Source organism: Rhipicephalus microplus, chromosome 2 (assembly GCF_043290135.1).
Source record: "Rhipicephalus microplus isolate Deutch F79 chromosome 2, USDA_Rmic, whole genome shotgun sequence".
NCBI classification, from domain to species: Eukaryota; Metazoa; Arthropoda; class Arachnida; order Ixodida; family Ixodidae; genus Rhipicephalus; species Rhipicephalus microplus.
This window is the reverse complement of record NC_134701.1, coordinates 22,701,977-22,715,425: the sequence shown is the minus strand read 5'-3', so window position 1 is coordinate 22,715,425 and position 13,449 is coordinate 22,701,977. Positions and strand designations below refer to the sequence as shown.

General features: G+C 45.1%; 1 protein-coding gene across 2 annotated transcripts in view; it reads left to right on the top strand.

Annotated features, from left to right (window-relative positions):
- The window catches only part of LOC119169175 (spliceosome-associated protein CWC27 homolog), a 199,570-nt gene extending 186,481 nt beyond the window's left edge, over positions 1-13,089 (top strand). For both annotated transcript variants that reach the window (XM_075886293.1, XM_037420284.2), the window contains one exon: positions 12,475-13,089. In XM_075886293.1, the coding sequence (XP_075742408.1) occupies positions 12,475-12,652 (178 nt within the window). In that variant the 3' untranslated portion in view covers positions 12,653-13,089. The remainder of the gene's footprint in view (positions 1-12,474) is intronic.
- The last annotated feature ends 360 nt before the right edge of the window (positions 13,090-13,449 follow it).

The window sequence follows — 13,449 nt, the reverse complement described above, 5'->3', positions numbered from 1 at the left end:
GCTGCTTCATGTCGGCAGAATAAGACTTACCTCGAGGCATACGTCATACACGGTATTATCACGGAGGACCCGAAAAATGCATTTCGCAGTGACTTGGGCGTCCTCGTTTTCCGTCGTCTGCTCCACATCATACACTTGACTAACGAGCTTTCCTCCATCTGTTCGATTCGCTTCTCGGAATTCTTTGTCCAGCTCAGACATCTTTATGAAGCAGCACTGCAGGCGGTACATTGTGAGGCGACTCAAACGCAGCACGCGCCCTCTGCACAAGCATGTAAGCAAGCGGCAGCGCATCGAAGAGAAAAGAAAACGCACGATATACATTCCCGATTTCTACTTTTCTACCAAATATAATGCTACCTGTCCAGAGTCGCAGCGCTACCATGCGTTGCTTTGGCTTTCTATATCCATCCTGTGGTTTAATAAAAGACATTTAAGCTTCGAACACGTGCTACAAGAGCTTGATGTAGTGCCACCAGATCAACTGATCAACATGGGCCAATACCGCGACCAGAGAAGAATCCAAAAAATGTCCCCGTCTAAAACAGCCGAGGCAAGAACTCATTGTCACCCAATGCAAAAAAAAAAGCACGCCTCGATGGCTCCCTTCTCCAGCAGTGAGAAGGAAAGACATATGAAGCAGGATGATTTTAAGTGCTCTAGCTGTGTCACTTCTATGCTCTCACAAAGTTTCATGCAAATCGCAATGTGTACTCATGAGAAACATGTAACTTTCAAATGCATTTTTTTTTTTCAATTTCCATTTGAGGTAATTCTGGCATCTTGTGCACAACCTCTCTTACACATAAAATAGTCCTATCTTGATGAAATTTTGCACAGATCTTCGGCAGCCACTTTAGAATACAAGTATCTACCTAATATTGTAACATACATCACAGACTTTTATTCCACAAATTGATATGCTGATAAGGAGATGTAAAATGTACATTTAGTACCCTTGATTTTTTTTAGATGTAGCTAGTTAATCCTTTTTGAAGTACTTTTTTGTATTGTACCGCTCAATTGTAGCAAAATGAGCCAGCCTGCGATTCTGTGTGAACATTTTTAGTTAACTTTAAAATGTGCTCTAAAAACCCTATATATTGTTATCAAAGTAATAGTAACTCTGGAACTACTATTACGATCAGAAAATAATACATTCATGAAATCAGCACTGCAAGCTTTACCAACATTTTAAACTTCAAAAAGCTGGGTCAAGAAATAAAAAAAAAAAACCTGTTTCGAGTAGCATCTTGAAGGAGTGAGCAATAGTCATTGATATAAATTTTTTTTTTATTTTACAAAATACTGCAGGCCATGTGGCCCATGCAGGATGGGCAGGGTACAACATAAATACATCTACAAAGCACAGTTGAATATCATAAACAAGTCAGGTAACAATAAAAAACAACTCTAAATAAAATATAATTACGAAATAGTGAAGAAGTAATTCTGTATTGATTCAGTCGAGTCCAGATGATCAATAGGTATTAGAAAAGGACTTGTTTTCGGGTTATTTGGTGCATACTTGTTGCAGAAGACTGAGGTGCAGAAAACATATCGTGAAGCAGGAAGAGCAGAAGAGGAGAAAGAACAGTGCCAACTACCAACTGTTTAATGACCATCTAGGAAACAATCTAGTTCTTGTTGATAGCTTCTCTTGCTTTTTCATTATAGGAGTTCCTGGATAAAGCCACAAACCCACCTTCCTTATCTGAAAGCATTAGACAGAGTTCATTGTCTCTAAAATATGTCACTACACGTTGCAACACACACACTTGTCGCCCAGAATCAGCTTTTGGGGCAGCCTTGTGCAGACTGTCAACGCCTTCCAGCAGGCAGCGTTCACGTTCTTGTGGTGCCTTCCTTGCTAATTGCCGATTCCACGCAAGAAGGTCCTGTGCCGCAACTTTAGGCTCTAGGCCATATTTAGGACCCTTATTGAGGAGATATACTATATTATCATCAACTTTAGTATCCCCTATAATTCTTAGCCTCTCAGTGCGGTCTTTTTTGGTAGGAGCAAAAACAAACAGCTCCTACTCTTGGTAGGAGCAAAAAACAAACAGCTAGAGAGCTCTTGGAAGCCTATTTTATCAAAAAGAAAGGGCCCGATTGTACCAGTGATACATCTATTGTGTTGTACTCAACAGAAATGCAGTTTTTGGATAACTTTGTGCCTTGATCATGACGCTGTGCGATGTTTGTTTGGCTGTGCACGCATGCGCGGTTTCGTCTTTTTTCCTGTGCGTTTCCCAGACGGTCATTAAACAGTTGGTAGTTGGCGCTGTTCTTTCTTCTCTTCTGCTCTTCCTGCTTCACGATACGTTTTTTGCGCCTCAGTCTTCTGCACCAAATAGGTATTAGGTTGCATTCTTCTATGGTGCGGGGAAAAAAAGAATATTTAAACAGTTTAGATCTGGCAACATAAGGGGAGAGTGTGAGGGGATGGGAATGACGGGTTTTCCTAGTCCCAGAAAGGGTTATGTAAGGACTGGGATCAATAAAAAATGTACGATTTAACAAAGAATGGAGGAACTTCAGTCGGGATATTTTTCGCCTCATTTGAAGTGTGTGAAACGTATAAGATCCGTTACAGAATCCTCACGGCTGTATTTAGAAAAAAATGAATCGCATGGCTTTTCTCTGTATTCTTTCAAGACAATTAATATTGGTATTGGTAAAAGGATCCCAAATAATGGAGGCGTATTCTAACTTGGGTCTGAGAAAAGTTGTTAGGCTAAAGTTTTCACGTCATGGGATGTATGTTTAAGCTTGTGTCGAAGTAGACATAATTTTCTGAAAGCGTAAGAGGTGGTGTTAGAAATGTGGGAGCTCCAGTTGAGGTTGTTAGTAATGGTAACTCCAAGATATTTGTACTCCTTAACTTCAATCAATGGGTTTTGGCCAATGGAGTATGAAAACCTCAGGGGTACTGTTTCTTTAGTTATACGCAGGAGCACAGACTTAGAAGAATTTAGTTTCATGCCCCATTTATTGCTCCACTTTAAAAAGAACTGTTTAAAGCTGCACTAAGCAAGAATTGGTCGTCAACTGTATTGATTTCGTTAAAAATAATGCAGTCATCTGCGAAAAGACGAATATTTACTGGGGCTTGTATGACATCTGTTATGTCCTTGCAATAAATAAGGAATAATAGTGGGCCAAGTACACTTTCCTGAGGGGCCCCTGAGGTTACCGGGAAAGAGTCAGATTGTTGTCCGTAAATGATAACACACTGTTTCCAATGCATTAAATAAGCAGATAACCATATAGGTTGAAGCCAGGAAAACCAAAGAACTGTAATTTGCAGATTAATTTGTCATGAGGAACTACATCAAAAGCCTTTTGAAAATCTAGAAAGATACGTTCGTTTGTCCACCTCTGTCAAGGACAGAAGCAAAATAATGTATGACCGTACTTAATTGGGTGATTGTCGAAAGACCGCTCCTAAAGCCATGTTCAAAAGGAGTTAGAATGTCATGCTCATTTAAGAAGTTATTAACATAATCTGAAACGATATGCTCAATCATTTTGCAAGAAGATGATAAAATGTAAATCGGACGATAATTTAAGACTGAAGATGGGTCGCCCTTTTTTAAAATTGGTACAATGCGCGCAATTTTCCAGTCGGGTGGAAGTATCGCGGATTCTAGAGAGACCTGAAAGATTGCGACGAGAAATTTGCTTAGTGGTTCAGCGTAACGCCGGAGGAAGGAGTTGGGAATGCCATCGGAGGACTGTGAAATTTGAAAACAAGAGTGAGTAGACGGGAGAAGACACTGTGAAAGTGGGCATTTAAAAGGTTAACAATGCTTTTGGGGTCAGTTATTGCAGTACCGACGTGGGTAATGCTCATTATCAATTTTTTTTTGCTCCTTAATAAAGTTCCAGAACTTCTGCGGATCTTCCCTTATAAAGTTAGGTAAAGTGTTGCTGAAATAAAACTTCTTTGCTTCTGTAATAGATTCTGACAGAGCTGTACGAACAGTGGTTAAATTAACGGCAGCAGCTCCTTTTTTTCGTAATTGTTTGGCTTTACGTTTGTGGGGATCTGAGGCGCGCCTGCGACCCTTTCACGGGCATTCCGCCACACGGCCACACCCTTTCGCTTTCCTGCTCTGTTAACACCACGTGGCGATAGATGGCGCCACGTGCGGGCACGGCGCGTGCCACTGCGCGTGCCGATGGAGCGGTCTCTTCTTCGTTGGTCGGCGCCGGGTAAGCACGTGTTTTCCCTCGTCCGCGTCCCCTTTGGGAATCGCCGGACTGTAGCCTGCCTGGGGTGGCCTTGGGCACCTCGGCAGGCGTGTTTACTTGAGTGCTAGCTTCGATAGCGTACGCTAAGCCCACAGCGGTGCCTAGTGCTTGAAGTGGTCGTACCACGAGCCGCACTTGCCGTAGGCCTACGCGTACGAGGTTTGCCCTAACACTCGCGACCAGGCCCAGTGGCCATTGTGAGAGTGCGCAGCATAGCCGCGAGGGACCTTTTCCCGACCGGCGTGTCAAAGCTCGCCATTGCCAGCTGCGACGCGCTCGCGGTTTTCCCCTTATTGTGAACGTCCGCGTGCGGGTGCCTTTGCTACCCGCGTCCCGTGAGCGGACGTTGTACTGTTGTTCGGGGTGCCGCCAGTGGCAATAAAGTGTTGGGTTTTGCATTAGAACACTGTCTGTTTGCCGCGCCGCGCTAAACGCCTTATCAGTTGAGCGGCCGCGGAGCGGTGCGCTACACGCGAGTGAACGGAGTATCGGCCCTGTGGCTCGCTAAGCCTGAACCCGCGGTGATCGCCCGCTGCAGTTACGAGCGGGGTCACCATACTGGCGCCCAACGTGGTATCAAAGGCTCATTAAGCCTTTGATTAGTCTTAGCCGAGTCGGCCCGCCTTTGCGAATCAGGCTCGCCGCGTTTGCCTGCGTTATGTCTGCTCCGCGCGAGTTCTGTCCGCTGACGCTTTTAGCAGATACTGCATTGCTCGAGAACAAGGCCAGTGCCCCCCTTGAGCATCACAATCGCGTTCTTGTTCGGGTGCCGGTCGTCGTGGTCGCAAGCCTTCAGCGACATGCCCTCCAGCCAGAAACCCACACGGCGGGCGCCTCGGCGGCCAGAACCTTCCGCCCCGGGCACCTCGGCGCGACCCAAGTCTACCAGGCGGGCGTCTTGGCGGCGGGGACCAACAACATCGCCACCGCCACCGGTCTCCAAAACACCAGGGCGGAGCGTGGCCACGTGGGCGCGGCAGGAGGGGCAGGAGGTCCCGCGCTACTTCATCAGCGACGCGCCGTGGAAAACACAGCGGCGTGTTCGGCGCGACCTGCCGCTGGACCGTGTCCCGTGGCCATTCCGTGGCTGCACGCTGGCGGAGAGCGAGAAAGCAGCCGGAGGCGCCCAGCTACCCACCGATGCAGCGGTGGGGTTCTGCGCCACGTGCCGCGTAACCGTGCACTTCAAGTGCCATTACAAGGGTGCCATGCACGTGGCGCGGACAAAGGCGGCCGCCGAGGGGAGGGCCACCGACAGGAAGACGCTGGATCCAGCACCGCTGAGCCAGCGCTCGGACGCGGACCTGGCGGCCCTGTGCCGACAGCGAATGGGGGAGGACCCCCATTTCGCGGCACTACTGTCAGGGCTGCCACCACTCGTAGCCACCGACGGACCACCTATGGACGGCGTCGCCACCATGGACGGCGTCGCCATTATGGACGTCGACCGTCTTTTGGAACTGTAAGGCACAGTGAAGCTTTCCCCCCCCCCCTAGGAACGCTGCAGCAGGCAAAATATATGTTTTTTGTCTTTCTCATGTGTATTCTGTGTTGTTTTACTTTTTTTCCCCTTCAGCAGCAGTTGCAGAGCGAGGCTGAGGCTAGCTGTTGCCCATTTACATGACGCTTTTGCATGCATGGGCGACGACCGGCTGCCTTTGCAGACCGGTATATAGGGCGAATTAAGGAGAGAAGGATGTGGGGATCTGAGGCGCGCCTGCGACCTTTTCGCGGGCATTCCGCCACACGGCCACACCGTTTCGCTTTCCTGCTCTGTTAACACCACGTGGCGATAGATGGCGCCACGTGCGGGCACGGCGCGTGCCACTGCGCGCGCCGATGGAGCGGTCTCTTCTCCGTTGGTCGGCGCCGGGTAAGCACGTGTTTTCCCTCGTCCGCGTCCCCTTTGGGAATCGCCGGACTGTAGCCTGCCTGGGGTGGCCTTGGGCACCTCGGCAGGCGTGTTTACTTGAGTGCTAGCTTCGATAGCGTACGCTAAGCCCACAGCGGTGCCTAGTGCTTGAAGTGGTCGTACCACAACGAGCCGCACTTGCCGTAGGCCTACGCGTACGAGGTTTGCCCTAACACTCGCGACCAGGCCGTGGCCATCCTGAGAGTGCGCAGCATAGCCGCGAGGGACCTTTTCCCGACCGGCGTGTCAAAGCTCGCCATTGCCAGCTGCGACGTGCTCGCGGTTTTCCCCTTATTGTGAACGTCCGCGTGCGGGTGCCTTTGCTACCCGCGTCCCGGGAGCGGACGTTGTACTGTTGTTCGGGGTGCCGCCAGTGGCAATAAAGTGTTGGGTTTTGCATTAGAACACTGTCTGTTTGCTGCACCGCGCTAAACGCCTTATCAGTTGAGCGCCCGCGGAGCGGTGCGCTACACGCGAGTGAACGGAGTATCGGCCCTGTGGCTCGCTAAGCCTGAACCCGCAGTGATCGCCCGCTGCAGTTACGAGCGGGGTCACCATACGTTTTAACTGAATGGTACGCCTGTTCATCCAAGGTGTGTGCTTAGTTAATTTTACACGTTTGTTCGGTATGAACTGATCTATGCAGAGTAAGCACATGGCTTTAAACTTGGTCCAAAGCTCAAGGATGTCACTTGCGCGAAATTCACAAAAGCAAGATATTTCATTACACTGATATCGTCAGCCCGTGCAAAATCTTTCACAATCACAGGTGCACGCGTGTCAGGCGTATGTTTAACATTCAACGAAAAGTATACAGCAACAATATCATGGTCAGATAGGCCAGGCTCGACAGATACATGGTAACTAGAAAAGGAACGATCAAGAAAGGCGAGATCAAAGAGCGAGTCGATACCGGTTGCATGTCTAGTAGGCTCGCGAACTAGTTGTACAAGATTGTGTACAAGCATCAAATCAAAAAGAACGTTTGCGTCACGCACAGAACCGGCACCCGATTTGATACGATCCCAGTCAATGCCTGGTAGGTTAAAACCACCAACCATCAGCAGTTTACTTTTATTGAATTGTGAAATGTGGTCACTAATTTTTAATAAGTAATCAGGGGCTGAGTCAGGTGGCCTGTAAACGGCACATAAAACGAAGACATGAGCATAAATGTTTAGTTTAACGCAGAGGATTTCGGTGTCCTTCGATTCGATCAACGAAATTACCTGAACAGACGACTTCGCAACAATGGTCACACCACCACCCCTAGAGGTTCTATCTCTTCGAATTATTTTGTAACCAGGTGGGATTGTCTTTGTCACTAACTTCATCGTGTAGCCAGGTTTCCGTTAAAACAATAACATGTGGGGAGTGCGTCAAAAGAACCGATTCTAATTGATTAGTTTTATTCACTATACTACGTGCGTTAATGTTCAGTAATCTGACAAGCCTTTCCTTGACTTGTCAAGTAGAATGTACATTGGCACGAAAACCAGAAGTTATCTCACGTTGGTTTGTTGTTTCACTCCAGATGAATACATCATTATCAATCTGTAGCTTATCGTGCTGAACTGAAACTTTCTTTCCGAGTGATTTGGGAATAGTCATTCTGAACAAAAATGTTTGATCCCTTCAGCTTTGAAACATTCTTAAAAATCGCTACTTTCTCATTATAATCCTGTAGAAACATGATTACTGGTCGTTTAGATCCAGTCCTTCCAAGTCTGTGAATACGGCCAATAGAGATGCACTTAACACCTAGCCTATTTTTGAGTGTTTCAGTAATAATTTTACGCTTCAGATCAGTTTCTGTCTTGTTTGGCTCTTCAAGGATACCATGAATAACTACGTTTGAGCGCCTACTTCTGTCTTCGATATTGATGAGTTGGCTAGCGTGATTTTTCACAGACTCCTGAAACGTTTTTACTGAGTTTTCAAGACAACCTAAGCCAGCTATATTAGATTTCAGGTCCGAGACGTAAACCTGAAGCTGCTTAAACAACTCTCTCGTCTCAGCTATCATATTTTCTGTTTTAGTTTTCAAGTGGACTAATTCATTTTGTAGCAGATTCTGATTATCAAGAATTTTGTGCAATAATTCAGCGTTAGTGGGTCCCGGATTTTCTTCAACATCACTACTAAGTAACAGTTTTAGTGCACAAAAACACTTAACAAATTTCACAACACTGTCGTGGGCACGGCAGAACTAGCAAGAAACGACAGTCGCTAGTAAACGTAGAAGAGCTAGAACAAACCTGCAAAAAGCAGAACGGCTTGGTGAGTGACATACTTCGGCCAGGCGGACCGTTACCTCTGGCAGCAAGCGCATCGCTGGGCTGCTGAAGTGTCGCAAAAGCTCGTTTACTTGCCCATGAGATGGTGCTAAGCACCAAAGGGTGTGGTATTGTGCCACTATTCTTTCACACTAGCTTTCATCGTGTCTTATTGTTCGTCCCTCTTTCTGGCCGAGTGTTTCTTCTCGCGAGCAAGATAAGCGGGGAGTGCAGGCAAATCAAGTAGGTTCTTTCTGCCGCTGGCATAGCCAGGTTTACCTGTTATGTCATGCTCAGGATACTGAAATAGCTGGAGAGAAGCATGTGTTTTTACTCTATGATAGCACGCAGTGCTGCCACGCTCGATACTGTTGATGGTCACAGCAACTCAACACATGTTTGCTTGAAATAAATAAAATATTGCGATGTGCTTCAGGTTTGACCTTTGAGTCAATGGACTCTCAGTGTGCCTGTTAAAGAACCCCAGGTGGTCGAAATTTCCGGTGTCCCCCACTACGACATCTGTTATAATCATATGGAGGTTTCGGGATGTTAAAAGTCACATATAAATCAATGGACTATCAGTTAAACGGCTTTCCTAACACCTGTATGTCATGGCAATCATAAACACGTTTGGTTAACATGGCTATGTCAGAATGGTGCCAGTCTTTTGCTCGCATTCACTCCTTGACCAGGAGTGGTTCAGAAGTGGGATAGGCCTCCTCTTCCTCTTAGCCTTCGCTCTGCACAATGGTGGCCCCTCCAGCAGCAGCCACTGACGGTATTCAACTTAATCCTTACCTGTCATTTTATGATATTGGAACTCAACAAACGAAAACTCTGCTGTATCGCAGGCCAGAAAAATTTGTTAGTTGTTCGGCCTCTCTGAAGAGCAGACTCAAGGCTATGAGATAGGGAAGAAAAGGTCTGATGCCCATTTTGTGGCCGCAAAAACTATAGTATGTGGAAGCGCAAATTTCCATTGCTCGAAGCAAAAACCCATACAAAGTGTGGAGAACATTATGACAGCCCTGCATGAGCTTGCTGGCAGCTGCTATGAATTTGCAGAATACCGGGAGCATCTATTTGCAACAAATTTGTTGTCGAGCTTGAAGACACACAACTGTAAGAAGTGCTCCTGATAGATTCCACCCTAACGCTAGCAATTGGCCTGACAAAGGCCAGGCTAAGAAACAGAAACAAACTCAAACAGTGTTCACCAATAGCGGCTAGATTTGTGGGTTGTCAACACCAAGGTAATCACAGGTGATTTTGACCCGATGCAGTGGACATCGAGGAAATTTTCCTGCTCCTGGGAGGGTGGCACCACCAAACAGCTATGGCGGTCATCGTGCCAGTATTACCTTTCCAAAATCAAACTTATTTCCCCCGATTTATAATCTGTGCTTTCAGAGCTTATTAACACAGCATTTCGCTCTGGCGTTTTTCCTACTATCCTTAAAACAAGGAAAGGTAACCTTTGTATTTAAAAAGGGAGACCGAAAAGTTTTCTATAATTATCGCCCAATAACAATCCTCCCATTTTTAGCAAGGTTATTGAGAAGCTCATTGTTGATCGCCGTATGGACTACCTAACAAAATTAAATCTTCTGTCACGTAAGCAGTTTGGTGTTCGTGCTAAGCTGTCTACCGAATTATCACTGATAAAACTAACTGAAAGCATAGTACAGTTTATCGATAAAGGTGTATGGGCAGGAGCAGTATTTATTGACTTTACTAGGGCGTTTGATACCATTAACCACTCAATCTTGCTCGCCGAACTTGAATCCATGGGAATTTATGGGCCTACTTTAGCTCTTCTACAAAACTACCTCGCTAACAGGACCCATGTTGTGAACTGCTGCGGCGTTTTATCCTCTCCAATAACAACTAACCAGGGAGCGCCACAAGGCTCAATTTTGGGACCTCTTTTGTTTCTCATCTACATTAATGACTTACAATTATTGCTCACCTTTTCTGACTGCATCCTTTATGCTGACGATACTACAATATTTTCCAGTGACAAAGATCTCCCCAATCTCCTATCAATATTAAACACAGATGTTGGTAATCTTGTTTCATGGTGCAATAACTGGTGCAATAACAACTTATTGAAAATCAACGCTATTAAAACAGCTTTAGTGTTATTTCACTCTCATAAAAAAAAGCGTGACAATAAATCCGGAAATATACGTAGGTAACTGCATCATTACACCATCAAAGTTCATTACTTTTCTAGGTGTAACATTAGATCCTCACGTTAAATTTAACTTTCATATAAACTCTGTCATCAAGAAGACTGCTTTGGCATTCGCATACTCATTTGCTCTAGACATTCTTATCAGCAACACATTCTCAAATCACTGTACTATGCATTTATTCACAGTCGCCTTGATTACTGCATTTCATCCTGGGCCAACGCGTACACCACTCATCTGGCATCCATCATTCACTTTCAGAAAAGAGCAGTCCGTATCATCACTCATAGTTCATACACTGCATCAGCAGCACCCATCTTTAGCGCTCTTGAAATTTTACTTATCACATACACTTTTCAGCTCAAACTTGGTGTTGTATAATTCAGGAGTAGAACAGGTGACATTCTAATTGACATACTTTCCCTAACACATCTTCATAAAATAACACACGCTTTTCTGAAAATATTAACCTCCTGTTTCCAAAAGTAAACACAAGCTACGGTAAAATGACAACATTGTTTACTGTAACTTCATTTTGGAATTCACTTCCATCAACTATTAAATAAAGCCCTTCATCGCATTATTTCCGGCGTCAACTCAAACAATTTTTACTAACCACACTCATCACCTGATAGTATTTGTGCATTTATATGTGTATTGGTTTATATATATTTATATTTATGTATGTGTATATGCTCACTATGTATGTATATTCCTTGATAAATATTTAAAGAAGTGCTAGTTTGTTATTTTGAAATAATTTCTTTTTTTCTTTAGTTGTCAATGCTTGTTTACGTTATTTGTGCTTGTTTCAACAGGAGGTCCCCCTGACAGTTTCCACTTTGGGACCTCCTTCTGTATTATTCGGATTTTTTCTTTTGTGTTGTATTGTATTACTGTATTGAATAAATATAAATCATTAAAAAAATAATCTCAGAGGCAGTGGTGATGGTTCGAGTATTAAATATGCACATTTTCGAGCAACACAAGAGCCTGGTGCCCCGCATGGTCAGCGGGGTGTTAAATCAACAGACATTTCCATTCAGTGACCCATTTCTCTAGCGGATGCGTTAAGAGAAGAGAGAAAACAGTAAAAATACCATACTACTTAGCATGTTTCACTGCTGTACACAATGGTGACATCATGATTTTGTTCGTCTTATTTGACTGCGTTTGTTTATCACCAGCTTTACGGAGAGCAACAGGTTCTTGTTGCATTTTGTGTTAATTGTCACATTAACATTGGAGAATTGAAAATTTCAGAGAAGTAAATGGCGACTGCGAGGAATGATGTGGAAATGCATGTAGCCTGCACAAACTAAGTCGAAGCTGTGAGTCACACAAACACATGCGGGGTAGAAGACGAAAAGACAACAACTTATTGGGGCATTTCTGTTCAATACAGCTGTAAGTTTTCCTCTGCATTGCAACAAAAGCATCATGATGTTTGAAAATGGCTGGTATATAAGATTATTTGATTTGTCAGAGTTTTAAATAATCGGCTTTGACTGTAGCACCAAGCAAGCTAAAAGTAACAACACTGCAGGTCTAGCAGGCAATCTTAAAGGTCTTCAGAAATATGTCCTCATAGCACACTTTGCCAAGTCAATTGAATCCTTCAAGTTGACTTTGTCTCTCTCGGCATTTGTCTGTTAAGAATCCTAGAATAAGATAGGTTATAGCTTTTCTGGGTAGTGAAACCAAAAACTTGTGTCATGGCGCATGCTGTGTGTGGGTATTGTTGGTCTTGCTTCATATTAGTATGGACACAGTATTTTGTTTTGCACTAGCATGCCAACAAACGCTGTGTGTCGTGTTCACAATGCAGGTTGTCACACCAGCTTTGTTTCGCTGAGCAAGGGCCAGTGCTGGCAAGAGATGCCAACGTGGTGGATGCCGAGGAAGCGTACAGCCTTGACGACCCTCGTAATGCCATGAATGAGAGGCGCCGAAAGCGGCCACATCACGAACACAGTGGCAGTAGACACCACAAACGACACAGATAGACTCTTTGTTTAGTACTCATCCTCCTATGCAGTGGTCATCTCCTCCAATGACCACCGTTAACTGGTTGATAATCATGATACCAGCGTGACGAAAATACAGCTTACTGCAGCATCTTCTGTGAAGGCGGTTCTGTGACTTCATGCCACTTGTAGTGATGCTTTGCCATGTTGTAGAACCTTGAGGAGCATTTTTGTATGCTTAGCTGGTGAGCCACACTCCTTTTCAGATGGTGCTGATAGGACATGCTTGTCCCATCTGTGTCACCTTACATTGTCCTGTGATCACCAACTAGTTTTAAATTCTGCTTTTGTGTTGACAGGCACTGAAGTGAATCGTATCTTTTGTTTGTTTGTGCATACTTTAGCCTTAAAGAAGTAGGATTATTGTGGGACCCTTGTATAACAAAGTGCAGCAATAAATGGTAGTTACATCAGTAGTTGTTGGTTATAGATTCACCCTTAAAATTGTGTGTTAAGTGATGCTTGCGGTGTACTCGCTACTGACGTCTGCGGTGAGCTCACACCGTCCAATTGTAGTGCGGAACCGCCGCGTGGAGCCAATCATCCCTGGCTACTTGCCTGTAGCATGGCTCTCGCCCTCGCATACCAGGCCGTATGCAGTCTAACACATAAGCACGTTCTTTATGCATTCTTCACTTTGGATTGTGTTCGAATGCAGCAAGTAGTCAGTTCATTCAAAAGGAACAAGACATGCATTTTGCAAGCAGCACGCAAGTGGCCTTGCACGACATGGTGGCGATGAACTTACGAACATGACGCGCTCGTATCGCTGTCGC